Source organism: Hyperolius riggenbachi, chromosome 7, assembly GCF_040937935.1.
Source record: "Hyperolius riggenbachi isolate aHypRig1 chromosome 7, aHypRig1.pri, whole genome shotgun sequence".
Classification (NCBI taxonomy): domain Eukaryota; kingdom Metazoa; phylum Chordata; class Amphibia; order Anura; family Hyperoliidae; genus Hyperolius; species Hyperolius riggenbachi.
Genome location: NC_090652.1, coordinates 175105512 through 175122794, shown reverse-complemented (window position 1 = coordinate 175122794; position 17283 = coordinate 175105512). Strand labels below are relative to the sequence as shown.

At 43.0% G+C, this 17283-nt stretch overlaps 1 protein-coding gene across 2 annotated transcripts in view; it reads left to right on the top strand.

Annotated features, from left to right (window-relative positions):
- The window catches only part of GLS (glutaminase), a 752941-nt gene that overhangs the window by 342547 nt on the left and 393111 nt on the right, over nucleotides 1–17283 (top strand). For both annotated transcript variants that reach the window (XM_068244915.1, XM_068244916.1), the window contains exon 12: nucleotides 6590–6766. In XM_068244915.1, the coding sequence (XP_068101016.1) occupies nucleotides 6590–6766 (177 nt within the window). The remainder of the gene's footprint in view (nucleotides 1–6589; nucleotides 6767–17283) is intronic.

Below are 17283 nucleotides of genomic sequence, written 5' to 3'. Positions count from 1 at the left end.
AGACGCCATCTTCCCGAAGCCCCGCTCTGCCTGCCGTAACCCAGAAGAATATGCCGGCTGGAGCGGGGCTGCGGGGCGGGCTATGAACTGGCGCTGCGTCTATCAGACGCCGCTGTCAAATCATGGAATAGTACGCTGGCCAGAGTCCCGAGGCCGGGACGTCCCGCAGCTAAAAGCAGGACGTTTTCCGGGACCTCATGCAGCCTGGGACAGGGGACCCCGAATCCGGGATCTGTCCCGGGTAAAGTGGGAAGTCCAGCGTAATAGTAGTACATTACTACCTATAGAGGTAGTGTTTATTTGCATGAAAAATTTGCGTGGTACATAAAAATTATACATGCTAATTGGTATCAGGGAAAGAAAGGAGCTTACAAATCATAGGTTAAACTATATACAGTAGTATATTAACTATCGGGTTAGTATACATTTGCATGAAACATAAATATACAGTGGCTTGCAAAAGTATTCAGCTCCTTGAAGTTTTCCACATTTTGTCACATTACTGCCACAAACATGAATTAATTTTATTGGAATTCCACATGAAAGACCAATACAAAGTGGTGTACACATGAGAAGTGGAACGAAAATCATACATGATTCCAAACATTTTTTACAAATCAATAACTGCAAAGTGGGGTGTGCGTAATTATTCAGCCCCCTTTGGTCTGAGTGCAGTCAGTTGCCCATAGACAATGCCTGATGAGTGCTAATGACTAAATAGAGTGCACCTGTGTGTAATCTAATGTCAGTACAAATACAGCTGCTCTGTGACGACCTCAGAGGTTGTCTAAGAGAATATTGGGAGCAACAACACCATGAAGTCCAAAGAACACACCAGACAGGTCAGGGAGAAAGTTATTGAGAAATTTAAAGCAGGCTTAGGCTACAAAAAGATTTCCAAAGCCTTGAACACCCCACAGAGCACTGTTCAAACAATCATTCAGAAATGGAAGGAGTATGGCACAACTGTAAACCTACCAAGACAAGGCAGTCCACCTAAACTCACAGGCCGAACAAGAGCACTGATCAGAAATGCAGTCAAGAGGCCCATGGTGACTCTGGACGAGCTGCAGAGATCTACAGCTCAGGTGGGGAAATCTGTCCTTAGGACAACTATTAGTCGTGCACTGCACAAAGTTGGCTCTTATGGAAGAGTGGCAAGAAGAAAGCCATTGTTAACAGAAAATCATAAGAAGGCCTGTTTGCAGTTTGTCACAAGCCATGTGGGGGACACAGCAAACATGTGGAAGAATGTGCTCTGGTCAGATGAGACCAAAACGGAACTTTTTGGCCAAAATGCAAAACGCTATGTGTGGTGAAAAACTAACACTGCACATCACTCAGAACACACCATCCCCATTGTCAAATATGGTGGTGGCAGTATCATGCTCTAGGGGTTTTCTCTTCAGTAGGGACAGGGAAGCTAGTCAGAGTTGATGGGAAGATGGATGGAGCTAAATACAGGGCAATCTTGGAGGAAAACCTCATGGACTCTGGAAAAGACTTGAGACTGGGGCAGAGGTTCACCTTCCAGCAGGACAACGACCCTAAACATAAAGCCAGGGCAACAATGGAATGGTTTAAAACAAAACATATCTATGTGTTAGAATGGCCCAGTCAAAGTCCAAATCTAAATCCAGTCGAAAATCTGTGGCAAGATCTGAAAACTGCTGTCCACAAACGCTGTCCATCTAATCTGACTGAGCTGGAGCACTTTTACAAAGAAGAATGGGCAAGGATTTCAGTCTCTAGATGTGCAAAGCTGGTAGAGACATACCCTAAAAGACTGGCAGCTGTAATTGCAGCAAAAGGTGGTTATACAAAGTATTGACTCAAGGGGGCTGAATAATTATGCACACCCCACTTTGCAGTTATTTATTTGTAAAAAATGTTTGGAATCATGTATGATTTTCATTACACTTCTCACGTGTACACCACTTTGTATTTGTCTTTCATGTGGAATTCCAATAACATTGATTCATGTTTGTGGCAGTAATGTGACAAAATGTGGAAAACTTCAAGGGGGCCGAATACTTTTGCAAGCCACTGTAAATTGCTGTGTTGGCACTTCGTGATAAATAAGAGGATTTTGAGTGGCATTTTGGGCACACAGCCTCTTTAAGCCTCTTTAGGATCCCCCTTCCTCTTCACCAGAGGGCATCCAGTGCTGGCTCCCCCGAAAATTTCCTTGTCAGCGGTGTGCGCAGGCACAATAATGACTTTCCCATGGGCTCTGGCGGAAATAGCCTAACCTGATCAGGTCCACTCTGTTGCGAAGGGACAGATGGTTTGCGCCTGCGCAGTAGAGCGGGCCCAATTGGGCTCTGCTATTTCTGCCAGAGCCCAAGCGGGAAGCCTCTAGCGTGGCTGCAGGGGGAACCAGTGCTGGAAAGCACTGGCGTAGGAGGACTGGGGGGAAGCCTTATTAGGATCCAGAAGCTTCTCCCTCTTAAGGTAAGTAACCCCAGGGATGTAACTATGGCGGAGCAGCGACTGCAGGGGGGGGGGGGGGGGGCAGAGGTGTGGAGAGGCCCCAACTACTAACTTCCCTCCCCCTGATACTCCAGATCAGATTTTTTATTTTTGGTCATACATGTAAGGTTTGAAGATCCGGATGACAACACACATTTTTTATCATCCTTATAGGATAGGCCTCGAGACTGTGAGGGTCACCAAGGTAAGATATGTGAACATTAAAGGGGCTCCATCAAAGTTTTACAGAGGGGCCGGTTCAGTGTGATGACGTCAGATGCTGCTTCCACCCTACGCATTTTGTCTTCACTTCCGGACTCACCTGGTCCTGCAGAGCCAGCAATCTGACTGGCTGTTAACTCTGTGATTTGCATATCGCCCCGCCATTTTAACAAACTCATTTTTGGTTGCACCATTATTCTGGCATTTACTTTTGTGGATTCCATAGCATTAAATGGACTTGCATATGAATAAAAATACCATCTTCTCACACGGAAAACTCACTCATATTTTAATTTTCACCCACCCCATGCCTTGCAGAAACTTGCATGCACATAGACTATTTAATCATAAATTGATCATCCTCATTTACTGCTGATCTTTAATACAGTCCACCTGTATTGCCAAAATAGCATGGGGTCCCAAGTCCTCCTTAATCACAATTTATATCAATTAAAAACACTTGACAAATTAAACCATATATAAAACAACCAAGCACTGATCCAATTCTAATCCAAAGGTACGCAAACACCCCCAAAACTGTCCATGTTGCCCCATTGTAAGTGGGATGGGCTCCTTGACCCAAAGATTGGGGGTGTATATATATATATTTACCTCCAGCCCCAAGTGGCAAAGGTTCCGAACCTACTTAGATACAAAACGCATGTTGCAAATTGTGGGAGAAAGTGATGTGTTAGTCACTGGAGACGTGACTTCGTTGTACACAGTTATGTAGGGTCTCTGATGAAGCAGGGTTACTCCCTGCAAAACAGCTGTCAGACATCTCCTTTCCCCCCTACTGCTGTAACCATTGTGTCCACCCAGCCACAATAAAGGGTATTTTACGCAGCTGTGCCCATCTTTCTATTTTTGGCTTGCAATCTATGGACTGTCTTGGAGCACGCTGCAGGTAAGCCCCATGTGGTTTTTGATCCATCCCTGCCGCATTTAGTGCCAGTTTGTTGTTTCTTCTATCCCTGAAGTTGTACACAGTTATGTTCCATGAAAAGAGTCTATAACAGTGATGGCTAACCTTGGCACTCCAGCTGTGCCAAAACTACAAATCCCATCATGCCTCTGCCTCCCTGAGTTATGCTTAGAACTGTCAGAGAATTGCAATGCCTCATGGGACTTGTAGTTCCACCACAGCTGGAGTGCCAAGGTTAGCCATCACTGGTCTATAAGATAGTAGAGGAAAATCTCAAAGGAAGTTCAAACTTAATGGTACCCCAGATTATATTTCTGCCAGAGTTACTGCAATGCTCCCTGTCCCACAATAATTTTTGGTACTCAAATACATTTTATGTGCAGCAGACAGGCTGCGCAGTTGGGCTCAAAATTTGCCCTGAGTGTGGCAAACCTTCAACGGGAAGGTGGGAGGATCTAGTTTTTATCTTGGTCTAGAATTATTGACGACCTCTTCCTTATGTGGAGAGGGTCAGAACAACAACTGGTGGTTGTTTTTTTTTTTTTTTTGTGACTTTGAAAGCAACAGACCAGAACGCATACATTCCAAAATTGAGCTGTCATCACAAAAGGTGGTTAGAGAACATACCTTGTGGGCAAATTATGAGAATCCTCTGCAATTGCACCCATTTGGAGGATTATCAAACACAGGGCCAGATATTGCTAGACCGATTTGTTCAGAAGAGGTATATTGAATAGAGTCTAATGCTGGGTACACACCATACAATTTTCTGTTTGATTTTCCGTTCGATCGATTTCTGAAAGTTTTACGATTGATTTCCGAATTGATTTACATTTGAGAAATCAACCAGAAAAATGATCAAAAATAAGATCAAACATGATGGAAATTATCTATCGAACCATCTATCTAACAGAAAATTGTTTGATTATAACATGGGAACCTTGAACAGTTTGCGTAAAAAAACTGAAATTTCCTGAAAATGAACGGCCAAAAATACCAGAGAAACCTAACTTTACCCTGAAATCAAGATTAGTATCAAGCTATATTGAACCCCCAAGAGTTAAAGGGAAGGTCCGAGGTAATTGGGAAAACAAAAATCTACTTACCTGGGACTTCCTCCAGCCCCTGGCAGCCACCCTGTGCCTTTACCTGCAGGTCCCCTCCATTGCAAATGCTGACCTTGCCAGGTCAGCATCTACTGTGCCAGCGCGAGAGCTGCTTGGGGTCGCGCTAACGTGTAGAGATGGCCCGAACATCAGATTTTGTGTTCGCGAGCAGCGAACGTGAACTTCCGCAAAAGTTAGTTTGCGCGAACCGCCATGGACTTCAATGGGCAGGCGAGTTTTTAAACATACAGGGACTATTTCTGGCCACAAAAGTGATGGGAAAGTTGTTTTCCAGGGGTCTAACACCTGGAGGGGGGCATGCCGGAGTGGGATACAAGCCAAAAGTCCCTCAGAAAATTACATATTTGACGCAGAGTAGGGTTATAATCCCTAAAGGGCAGAAATCACATGACACTCCTAAATTGGAAGCATAAAGTGCTTTAAAATATCTTGCGTGTGTATACAACGATCAGGTAGTGTAAGTAGTGTACTTCTTCACACTGACTCACTGTTGAACGCACCGCCGCAAAGGGCTGCAAAGGGTTGTCATTAGCTGACACTCTCAGGACATAAAATGTCAGTCTTCTCGGCGGCAATGTTTGTGTAGTGATGGCCGTGCTCGTGCATATGTTGGCGAGAGTGTAGGCAATGATGATGAAAATAGAAAAATTTAAAAATGTTTTTTTTGTTGTTTTTTGATTAATTGAAAAGTTATTTATAAAATTCTACAATGTTTTTTTTTTTTCTGATATGTTACTTTGATAACTGTGGTAATTCCAGAGCTAATACCTGCCGACGAGCACTGACCTGTACGTTGCCATAAAGAACTTGTGCTGTGTACAAACACCTGTGCCGTCTCAAGTTGTGAATGTGAAAGCAATCTCTAATCCAACAAAACTGAGAAGCATCCCACAGAAAATTTAGCTGCAGATAAATTGCAAGCTTGAAGGAGAGCTGTGGGGAGTGGACATTCCCCTGAAAAATCTGATGGTGATCGGAATGGATCTACCATGATGCCAGCTGGTCAATATATACAGAACATACCTCTGTGTCCTAATATGATTTGACAAACCCACCTCAGGTTCTCTTTAAAGGGACTCCGAGCTCAAAAAAAAAATGAAAATTGCACTCACCTTGGGCTTTCTGCAGCCCAGTGTAGATCAGGAGGTCCCACGACGGCATCCTGGCTTTTCTCCTAGGTCTTCTCCCAGATGGCTGGCCGGCGGCTTCTGGGCGGCTCCAGGCGACACTGGCCCGAGTGTCGGGCTCCCGCTTCCGCATACGACACGTGTGACGTAATCACGCCGGCTGACTCGCATCATCATGGCGGCCAGCGTGACGATATGGCACATGCGCAATTCAACCGTGCATGTGTCGTACTGTCACGCTGGCCGCCGTGATGACGCGAGGTGGCTGGCGTGATTACGTCACACTTGTCAGAAGCGGGAGCCCGACACTCGGGCCAGTGTCGCCTGGAGCCGCCCGGAACCTGCCGGCCAGCCATCTGGGAGAAGACCTGGGAGAAGAACCAGGACGCCGTCATGGGACCTCCCGACCTACACTGGGCTGCAAAAAGCCCAAGGTGAGTGCAATTTACATTTATTTTTTTTTTACCTCGGAGTCCCTTTAAGCATTAATAACGTTTTTCTACTTGCGCAATAATAAACCCTAGTTTGTTAGACTTTATTTTTATAAGTATATTCTGTAGGTTTACATTGCTCTTTAGTCTTGGAGTTGGTTGAAAACTGTAGATATGAGAATTTTGCTTGTTTATAGTTGCTATTCTTCTAACAAACTAGTTAAGACTTTTTTGTATTTGTATTTATGTATTATTCTAATGGTTTGCTTTCTTTCTCATATTTAGTTGTGTTCCATTGAAGTAACTTGTGAGTCTGCAAGTGTAATGGGTGCAACGTTGGCTAATGGTGGCTTCTGTCCAATAACAGGAGAAAGAGTGCTAAGTCCTGAAGCAGTGAGGAACACACTAAGCTTAATGCACTCCTGTGGGATGTATGACTTCTCAGGACAGTTTGCGTTTCATGTAAGTATTTTCATATTTGACCGTGGATGTGCCATTAACCGAGCTAGGCAAATGTGTATCCCCATTTTACTGATTGTTTCACATAGATTTTCTAAATTCATCAGCCATAACCTCACTGGAGGAACGTTGTGTCAGCTTCTTTGAGCATAATTTTTTTTCTGCCTAGCAGCACAAAAATAGCTGGAGCAGAGTAACCCTTAACAATCAATAAGATTAAGGCTATGTTTCCACTGTAGCCGATTCTCAGTGTTTCCCTCGCATGCAAATTCAGAAGTAGGATCACAGCCTATTGAAATCAATGAGAAACACACTGGTACAGACCACAATAGGTACAAACAGGCATTAGGCAATAGTACAGGCAGATATTAACATGAAAGGTATACATTTAGACGGGCAATATTTGAGAAAAAAACTCCTCTAGGATTTCATGGCGTACTGGAGTAAGTGCAGGGGACGTAATCTGGGCACTCTATTGCATATAGCTATTCTAGAAGGTCAGCTGTTATCGCTGTGGTCGGTTTTGTAATTATCCATTGTGTAGTGTAGATAGATACGTCTGGCAACACTCTTGCTTGCTTATTGTATCAATTCTGTCCATCCTGTCATTAACAGTACATGTGACAATCAATTAAAACGACATACTAATAGTTGAGACTGTGTCGCAGCGCGTCAGTACAGGCCCGCCTAACAAATGTTTAATGTATCCTACATCTTCAGAGGCTTTATGGCGTCTGTCGCTATCCCCTCTTGGCTAATTTATTCACTGAACTCCTCCCTGTTCACAAAGTGCAGCCCTGCCCAGCCCATAATATCTGCCTGAATAATGTGACTAAATCCGGAAGCGCATCATCGCCTCCGGCTAGTAAACCACCTAGGAGTGTAATGCACACAGGGGATTACCCCTTCGCCATTCATTCAATCTCAAAAAGCCGATGCGCATCCATGCCGGTAACCCTGCAAAGCGCAAAAGATTACAGGACATCACAGTTGGGGAAACCTAAAATTACGTAATTTATATTATGATGTGAAAAAAGATTTAAAGAGAATCTGTATTGTTAAAATCGCACAAAAGTAAACATACCAGTGCGTTAGGGGACATCTCCTATTCCCTTCTGTCACAATTTCGCCCCTTTACGCAGCATTAAAAGTAGTCAAAAGGTTTTATAAAGTTTGATTATAAACAAACAAAGGCCACCAAAATTGGAAGTAAGTTGATGTAGTAAATACATCCATACACAAGCAGGCTGTATACAGCCTTACATCAAAAGTCAGCGCAGGTTTAAAAAGTCATTGTATGTAGGGAATGATAAATTTTTCACCACAATATATCAAATGCTCAGGTAGGTATCCGCCAAACATCAAAACAAGAAAAGGCTTACCAGCTCCCAACAAACCACATTATAAGGTTGTAAAATGGTTCAGGTCACAGATATCCCCTGATGACGAAAGACTGCGAAACCAGTCGGGAAGGTAACAGGCGGCACCATTCTCTATTGATCTACGATTGACCATTACATGCGCGCTAATCTTCTGGGGTTCCCAGTTTATGGGCCCCGTATGTGAGTTATTGTTTTTATATCTACTGCCTTTTAAAGAAATCTTATCTAAATAAACTGGTTACGCTGAGATATTGCCGTTTTTGTTTTCCTATGTAAATTCCTGAAACTTTACCTCCATACGGATGTCCACTGGATCTTCACGACGTCTGATGTTCCTTTGGCGTTATCTGTGACCTGAGCCATTTTACAACCTTATAATGTGGGTTGTTGGGAGCTGGTAAGCCTTTTCTTGTTTTGATGTTTGGCGGATACCTACCTCTGAGCATTTGATATATTGTGCTGAAGAATTTTTCATTCCCTACATACAATGACTTTTTAAACCTACGCTGACTTTTGATGTATGCCTGACTTCTGAACTTTTGGACATTGTTCTTCTCTGTGGCGGTTCTATTGTTTCTTGGCGGCGATATATTTGCTATTATGTATACAGCCTTCCTTTTGAATCTCAAGAGATCATTTATGTGTTTGCCTTCTTTCCCCCTGCAGCTCTCATCCACTGAAGAGTGATAGGCTGATTGTTTGTTTGTTCCTGCAGACAGCTCTGCCGGTGTCTGTAATTCCTCAGTATATGAGAGCCCAGCCAGCTCCTTTTACAGCCTGAGGACGATTTATCCAGCTTGTAAAAGGCAGCTCTCTTCTCTCACTGACAAGAGAGCAGAGACGCTGCCTAATGTAAATAACACACACGGGAGTGTGCATAGAGGTGGCGTGGAGGGGGGGGGGGGGGGGGCGGGGGCGTGCATAACAGATCAACAACACCGAAGAGTTGGCAACCTTCCAGACACAGGGCGACAAATCCGACGGGAAAGATAGGTTGATTTATTACAGAGACAATGATAGTAGAAAGTGCTGCAGTAAGCCAGAGCACATGAGAATAGGTTTAGGAACTTATAGGATAGTAGAAAAAAGGATTACCTTTTTGTTAGTGTCTTTAAAAAAAATAGTATATAAAACAAGAACACAGTCGCTATATTCATAGCGTCCTGTTTCGCCATCTTGTGGCCAGTTTGGATACTGCGTATTAATGGAACACAAAGGAGGTTTCTGTGTATAAATCATTTCAAGTAAACATGAAAATTCTATCTATTCTCTATGTATTAATTGCACTGCCATACTACCCCCTTATACATATATGCACATCTTATTTCTGTCCTAATTAAAACCATTACTGTTTTAAGGTATTCATACAAAAAACTCACTATTATTCAAACATTATATAGAAAAAATATACACATTTCCATGGGAAGGAAGATACTGTAAATATAATATTATACTAGGGATCAGACAAAGGCTTTTTTTCAAAGAGTTGTACTTCTTAATATTCACAATAAACGTACTACTTTCTTATGGATCCAAAAAACAGGACATGCCTTCATGAAATCTTGGACATCCTTTTCCTGATTTCAGTGATCCAACATGCTCCTGTATTCATGTCCTCATTTCCCTGGTAGTCATACCTATATAAAGTTGTGCACATGGGCATCAGGTTACGTATACTACCCATTTTGTTTAACAGGTGATAAATCTACTTTATATTATATGGGTTTTTCTTTTATGAATCTACCTCAGTTTAAGGACGGGCACAAGGAGCAATGTCCAGAACGATAATTCCCCTTTAGCTGCAATCTATCTAACCACATTGTTGTCTTAAGGTGGCCACACCCCATACAATTTTTTTTAAATTTTGATTCTATTTGAGCATTCCTATCCAATTTTCCAATTAATAGGAAGTTTCATTCACAATCAAATTTCAGGATAAAAAATCATAAACTCCCAAAAATTTGTTGGCTAGAAAAATCCAAAGAAAAATGTACTAATAGTTGCACACAATTTAGTTGCACACAATTTTTCAGCCCCAATCCAGCCAAAAACAGTATTGCCAGGCACAGCAGCCAGTACAGGAGAATTCAGAAGCCAGGTGAGAGGTGTCTACCATATTAAGGGGGCATTCTACCTATTTATGTGAAATGCTGTCTATGTGCCTCATGACTGATGAATTTGTCTTGTTGGGCGCCTCATGACTGCTGAATTTGTCTTGTTGGGCGCCTCATGATTGCTGAATTTGTCTTGTTGGGGGCCTCATGATTGCTGAATTTGTCTTGTTGGGGGCCTTATGATTTGTTGGGGGCCTCATGATTGCTGAATTTGTCTTGTTGTGGGCCTCATGATTGCTGAATTTGTCTTGTTGGGGGCCTCATGGTTGCTGAATTTGTCATGTTGGGGGCCTCATTTTTGCTGAATTTGTCTTGATAGGGCTTCATGATTGCTGAATTTGTCTTGTTGGGGGTCACATGATTGCTAGCTGCGAGACTATGGGAAAAGCTGAATCATCATCACATGAGACAATAGCATTAAACCTACTTTTTTAGCTTTTTAAAACAGAAAATAAAACTAGGAGGTTGTAAAAAAATGAATTTATTTTTCAGGCGTAGGATGGATGAAATTGTTTATCTTCACAGTTTATTTTCAACTTGGATTTTCCATAATGTTCATGTATGAGTTAAAACGTTTGTACAGTATTTAGTTTAAATTGCTGTTGCCACAAGGGGGCCCACTGATTTCTAGTTACGCCCCTGACTACTACCTAAACTGGGGACACCTATAGACCTGGCTACTTATACTGTACTTAGAGGGGTGTGGGAATGTTGTGGTGGAGGGTCCTGGAGGAATGTTTGGGTGGGAGGTCCGTGGGGCTGGAAGGTCGTGGTGGGGGGGGGGCCCATAAATTTTTTTTGCTATGGGGCCCAGTCATTTCTAGCTACGCCCCTGCTATATTCATAAGTTCCTTGTTATCATTGAGGTAATCCATAAACTCGTACCTTCAATTGGAAAGTAACTAACCCTAAACAAATGTCTAAAGACACAGAGATTCAAATAGTTTTTGAAGTATATACTATCCTATGAGTATTTGAAGATAAGCTTTCGATTGCTTCTCAGGTCTCTAATGCTTTATTCATATGCTCTATGGTAATTTTATGCATCTACAATAGTGATCACTATACTACTTTAAATGATGCTTATAATATACAGCTACCCTATGACTGTATGAAGATATGCTTTTTATTGTCTCTCCTGTTTCTAATGATTTATTGATATAATTTATGGTAATATGACAAGTGTACACTAAAGGTAACTATACTACTTTAAATCATACCTATAATATATAGCTATGATTTGATGTCTTGAACAGATTTTCTTTACTTAAAATATATAACATCCTACCTATATGACTAGATCTGGTGACCCCTATAATGTTTTTGTCTAAAAATAGTAATTAGAAACACACTCGTTGTACTGCCAACAAATAAAGGCAAAGGGGACATAAGGAGGCACAAGGGAAAGGAGGCGGCAGAGGAGGCACATGGAGACAGAAGGCAGCACAAAGGGAGAAAGAAGGACAAACGGGGTCAGACATGGCACAAGGGACAGAAGGAGGCACAAAGGGCGAAAAAAGGATGCACAAGGCACAGAGGTGGCAGTGGCCTGCAACTTACTCTAAGTAGATGCAGCAGAAACGAGTAATAGAACACCCATAGGGCGGGGCTTGGTTCAGGGGCAGGGCTTAATGTAGGGGTGTGGCTTAATCCAGCAACATGGTGCCCCCCAGGACCAATGGACTGTACTGCCTATGCCTAGAGGCACAGCCTGCAGTGAGTGAATGTACAGAGTAGCAGGGTGAGTAGAGAGAATGATTGCTGTGCTGCAGCTGGGACATTAGCAGCGAGAGGTGGCAGGATGTGTTTAGTGGCCTCATAATTTGCTTGTCAGTTGCCATGTGCACTGGCTGCTATAATATGAGAGTTCCCAAGACTATTGAATATTTATCCTGATTGGAGTACAGTAATTAATAAATAATGCAGGGCAGTATGCTGTTGCAGAAGCCAGTGATACAGGTGCTGACAGACGATTTCTGTAGTGAGCAGAGAAGCACACACCAGGCAATGTAGATTAGCTTGATTGCAGGTAATCTTACCTCTTCTCCCAGCTCCTCTTCCCACCCTGTTGTCTTCCCCCATGACCATTTTCTCTTTTCAGATTTTAGTGGCATGTCCCTGCCAAACAGCACTGGTGATGTCTGCAGTCCTGGTGAGAGGTCTTCCTGCCATTTCTCCTCTCCCACCAGGCTCTCTGTCTTGTGCCTCTACATCTTTACCCCCCCCCCCCCCCTTCTCCTCCTTCTCCTCCTATGCATCCCCTTCTTTAGTATGTCCCTTTTTTCTGACTGTCCTCAGAGGAGCTCACAATCTAATTGTACCATACTCATAGTGTAATGTCCTGCCAAATTATTATTGTGTATTTATATACCACTGACATTTTCTGCAGCACTGTATAGAGTACAGGGTGTCCTAACGGTTAGCGCCGTCCACATCCTGACGACTCCTTTTCCCCAAAAATCCCCCAAAATTTTCAGCCACATGCTCGGCGCCCCAACCCATCAACCATCCTATCAAAAAAATTGGTCGTTTGGGTGTGGTAGGTTGTTATTACTGCTCCGTCTTTGCTGCGGGTATACATGTTCCCCATCTTCGGATATTCCCGCGGGTATCCTGATTTATAGGTTGACTCGCGGTAATTCCACTAAAATGGGAAATTTTCCCAAACATCCTGGTCCTCGATTCCAGGTTCTGTTTATTATTTGGTTATATGTTTCTTTGGTTTTCAGTTTTAATGTATGTTTGTTCAGTTCTGGTCGGCTATATTACTACCTGCCTTCGATCTCTGTTCTTGATTATCATTACACATAATAAGCGCATTTTCCCGACCTCTAACTATTAGCAAGTTTATTTCTCATAATGTTAGGGGCCTTCATTCCCATGAGAAACAAACAAAAGCAATGTTGAATTACTTGACGTATGACCCAGATGAAATAGCTATTCAGGAGACTCACTTTGCAGCCCATTCTCATCCAAAATTCTTTCACAAGAAATATGGTAGATTTTATACCACATGCGCACAAAAAAAAGAAAAAGGAACCACAATTCTTTTAAAAAACAGCTTTCCTTTCCAAGATATTGAAGTGATAACCAAGGATAAAGGCAGATTTGTGATAATTAAAGGGAACCTTCACTGTGTGGGATATGGATGTTTCCTTTTAAACAATACCAGTTGCTTGTCAGTCCTGCTGATCTCTTTGGTTGCAGTAGTGGCTGAATCACACACCTGAAATGCAGCTAATCCAGTCTGACTTCAGTCAGAGCACCTTATTTGAATGCTTGTTGAGGGGCTGTGGCTAAAAGTATTAGACACAGAATCAGCAGGAAAGTCAAGCAACTGGTATTATTTTAAAAGGAAAAAATCCATATCCTTTTCAGTTTAGGTTCCCTTCAACTTCCCTAGCGGTAAGCCCGAGCTGAGCTCGGGGTGGGAGAAATTAGCTAGGAGTGGTAACCCCGTGCTCCACTCGGGCCAGCAAAATACCAGATTTTCTGTGGATTTCGGAGTCCCGCTTGCTGCGCAGCGGGACTCCAGCATGTCTCCCCTGTTCTCCCCAAGGAGTCTGCAATAGTGTATGGCCACCGGGATCTCCACAGCCCCGCTCTTTTTCCGGGGACTCAGCGGCCAATCAGATAAGCGGTGCGGCGTGACCTTGGGGCGAAATGACGTCACAGGGGAGGTGCTGGAAATTTAAAAATGCTAAAGCTGATTGGCCCTTATTCTGCATTGTATTGGATACAAATGTGTCATGCATTTGTATCCAATGCATTGTAGCCATTTGGTTCCCTGCTGCTTCTGAGAAAGTGCTGTCTGTGTGATCTGCTGATTTTTTATTTATTTTTTTGGATTGATTACCTTTGTACCAATTTTTGCCTGGATTTTGACTACTCTCTTTGCCTGCTGCCTTTACCGACCTCTGCCTGGATTACAACTATTCTTTTTGTCTGCTGCCTGTACTGACCTTGGCTTGGATTATGATTATTCAGTTTGCCTGCTGCCTGTACCGACCTCTGCCTGGATTATGACTATTCTCTTTGTCTGCCGCCTCTGCCTGGATTTGATTACTCTCTGCCTGTCACCTGCTATGGTGTCAGCCTCAAGGCATCTCACACCGGAAGCGCTGATGGAGTTCAAGGACAGCGATCCTGATCTGCAGTTGCTGGTGGACTCGAGTGACAGTGACGCACCTGGGGATCTGTCATCTGACTTGGGTATCAAGAGCGATGGTGACTCCATCACCACCGACAGAGGTTAGTGATGTATGGGTTTGGTGCCCAATCGACACAACTCAGGCTCCGCCACCGCCCCCACATTCTCCCTTTACTGGGGAGCCCTGACTAAAGATCGACTGCGAGCATAACCCCCTGGCGTACTTGCAGCTCTTTTTCAGTGATGCTGTCATTGAGAAGATTGTAGTGGAGACAAACCGCTACGCCACGCAAGAACTGGCTGCTCTAAGAGGGACCTTTTCAAGGTGCAGGACGTGGGAGCCGGTCACCAAGGAGGATGTATGGCTTTTCCTCTGATTTATTATTCTGCACTGGATGGTGGGGAAGGCTGGTGGCACGGTAATGTCTGAATACCGTTTCGGACTGATAATGAAATATCTGCACCTTTCAGACAACACCACCTTTAAGTCCACCCACCCTGCTCCAAAGCTGAAAAAAAATTGGGAGGTTTATCAGCTGGTGGTGATAAACTTCCAAAACACTTATGTATCCCAGAGGGACATAAGTGTTGATGAAAGCCTGATGGCCTACAAGGGGAGACTATCCTGGAGGCAGTACATAGCATCCAAGGGGGCCCGCTTTGGAGTGAATTCCTATATGCTATGCGAGTCAGCAACGGGTTATTTATGGAACAGCATTCTGTATTCAGAAAAAGGGACAAAATGTAACCCCGCTTTCAACAACTACGGACTACTAGCGACATCATCTGTGCTGTCTTTGATGGATCCTTTGCTGAACAAGAGATACTGTGTGACCACAGAAAAATTTTACAGTTCCCCTGAAGTTTTTGAAATCTTAATCAGGAACAAAACTGATGCCTACGACACTGTTAGGCCTAACCGGCGAGAAATGCCAACTAGCTTCACCCAAAAAAAACTAAAAAAGGGGACATTGTTGTGTGGCAGAAGGGAAAAATGTTGGCTCTCCGGATTGACAAGAAAGATATGTGTGTCCTCAGCACGGTCCATGACATATCAACTTGTCACCACCAGGACACAAGGAGGTAAAGTCGTCGACAAGCCTAAGTCCATCCTGGTCTATAATAACATGATGGGTGGGGTGGACAGAGCCGACCAGGCAATGACATTCTACCCCGCAGTCCGCTGGAACAGTCCCTTTGGAATTTGTACATCCTGTACAAACAGCACAGTGACAGGCCAGGAATGCAAGCAGACTTTATCTTCTGCATGAAGTACCAGACCTCATCTGGGCGCCGTGCATCCTATGTAGTCAATCCTGAGTGCCTAACTGGCCGTCACTTTATGGACTACATACTGCCAACTCCTCTTCCCCCCCCCCCCCCCCCCAAAAAAAAAAAAAATGCACCGACCAGGATGTGTGTGGTGTGCTGCAGCAAGACTGATGCCAAAGGGAAAAAAGTCGGTAAGGATTCCTGAATGTACTGCCCCGACTGTAATGTTGCCTTGTGTGCCGTTTCCTGTTTCAAGATATACCACACACGGGAGGTGTATTAGGTATATACTGCACTGCATGTACATCCTGTATATATAATTTGCTGCCTTATTTGTACAGTTTTGCTATTTTTTCAGTTTATTGGTAAAGTTAATTATTTCAACAAATTTGTGTTCCATTATTTATATGCCAAATGTCTACCAGGCCTTTATTCTGCTATATGTTGGTGAGTTATGACTTAAGAATTGGAGATCTAAAATTCTTGAAAAAAAATGTACCGCTTTTGACTCATTATTCCAGATAGAAATGCACCGCCAGGGAGGTTAAAGGTAAGATAGATAATGACATTATATGTATTATCAATTCATATCTTCCCAGCTTTCCAGCTAAATTTGCACAAAAAAAAAAAAAAAAAAAGAGCTAGAATTCAATCACCTTATTTGGTGTGGAGATTTCTGTTTCATATTAAATCCAAATTTGGATAGGCCATCGAAGGCATCTGATAGATTTATCTAAAAAACAAAGGTCATGTCTTAATAAAGGACTGAGAAGGCTGGGAATTATGGATGTCTGGCGCAAGTTGAACCCAACCTGTAGAAACTACTCCTACTTCTCACAGGTACATGGAGTTTATTCCAGAATTAATATGACCTTCATAAATAACGCACTAATTCCTAAGGCCTTAAGCCAGGGGTCCCCAAACGGTTTGGGTCGAGAGCTGGGTCAACATACTTCAGACTGCTGGGGAGCCGGAGTATACATAAAATGATGTAGATGTCTTTGCGGGCCAGACAGTGAAACATACTCTGGTCAGGCTTCCATGTGGATGGGCGGTGTCAGCACTGTTATTCTATATACAGATCACCAATATTTAAAGATGTAGCTGTCCGCATCTATAAGTAATACATTTTGTGGGGGTCCTGTAAAAAAAAAAAGCCTCAGGGGGCCACATTTGGCCCGCGGGTCCTTAGTTCGAGGACCACTGCCTTAAGCAGTAGGTATATTCCAATCGCTTGGTCAGACCACAACATTTTACACTCATCATATCACTTAAAGAAATACCTAAAGCTAGCAATACTTGGCAATTAAACAAATCTCTCCTCACTAATCCTGACATCTGTAAAGAGGTAGAAGATGAACTAAGACATTATTTTACTTATAACAATAATGGGATGGTATTGTCAGAGATTCTATGACTTGCACATGAATCCTTTATTATGAGATTTCTAATCTCAGGCTCTGGATAAAACTCCAGAGAAAACTTGAGACTTTAGTCCGCAAATCAGATCTCCCCTTTATTTATGCAAATCTATAAAAGACACTAAATTGGAGATTAATACAATTTTTTCTAATCAAACAGAAAAAGCTATGAGGTGGACCT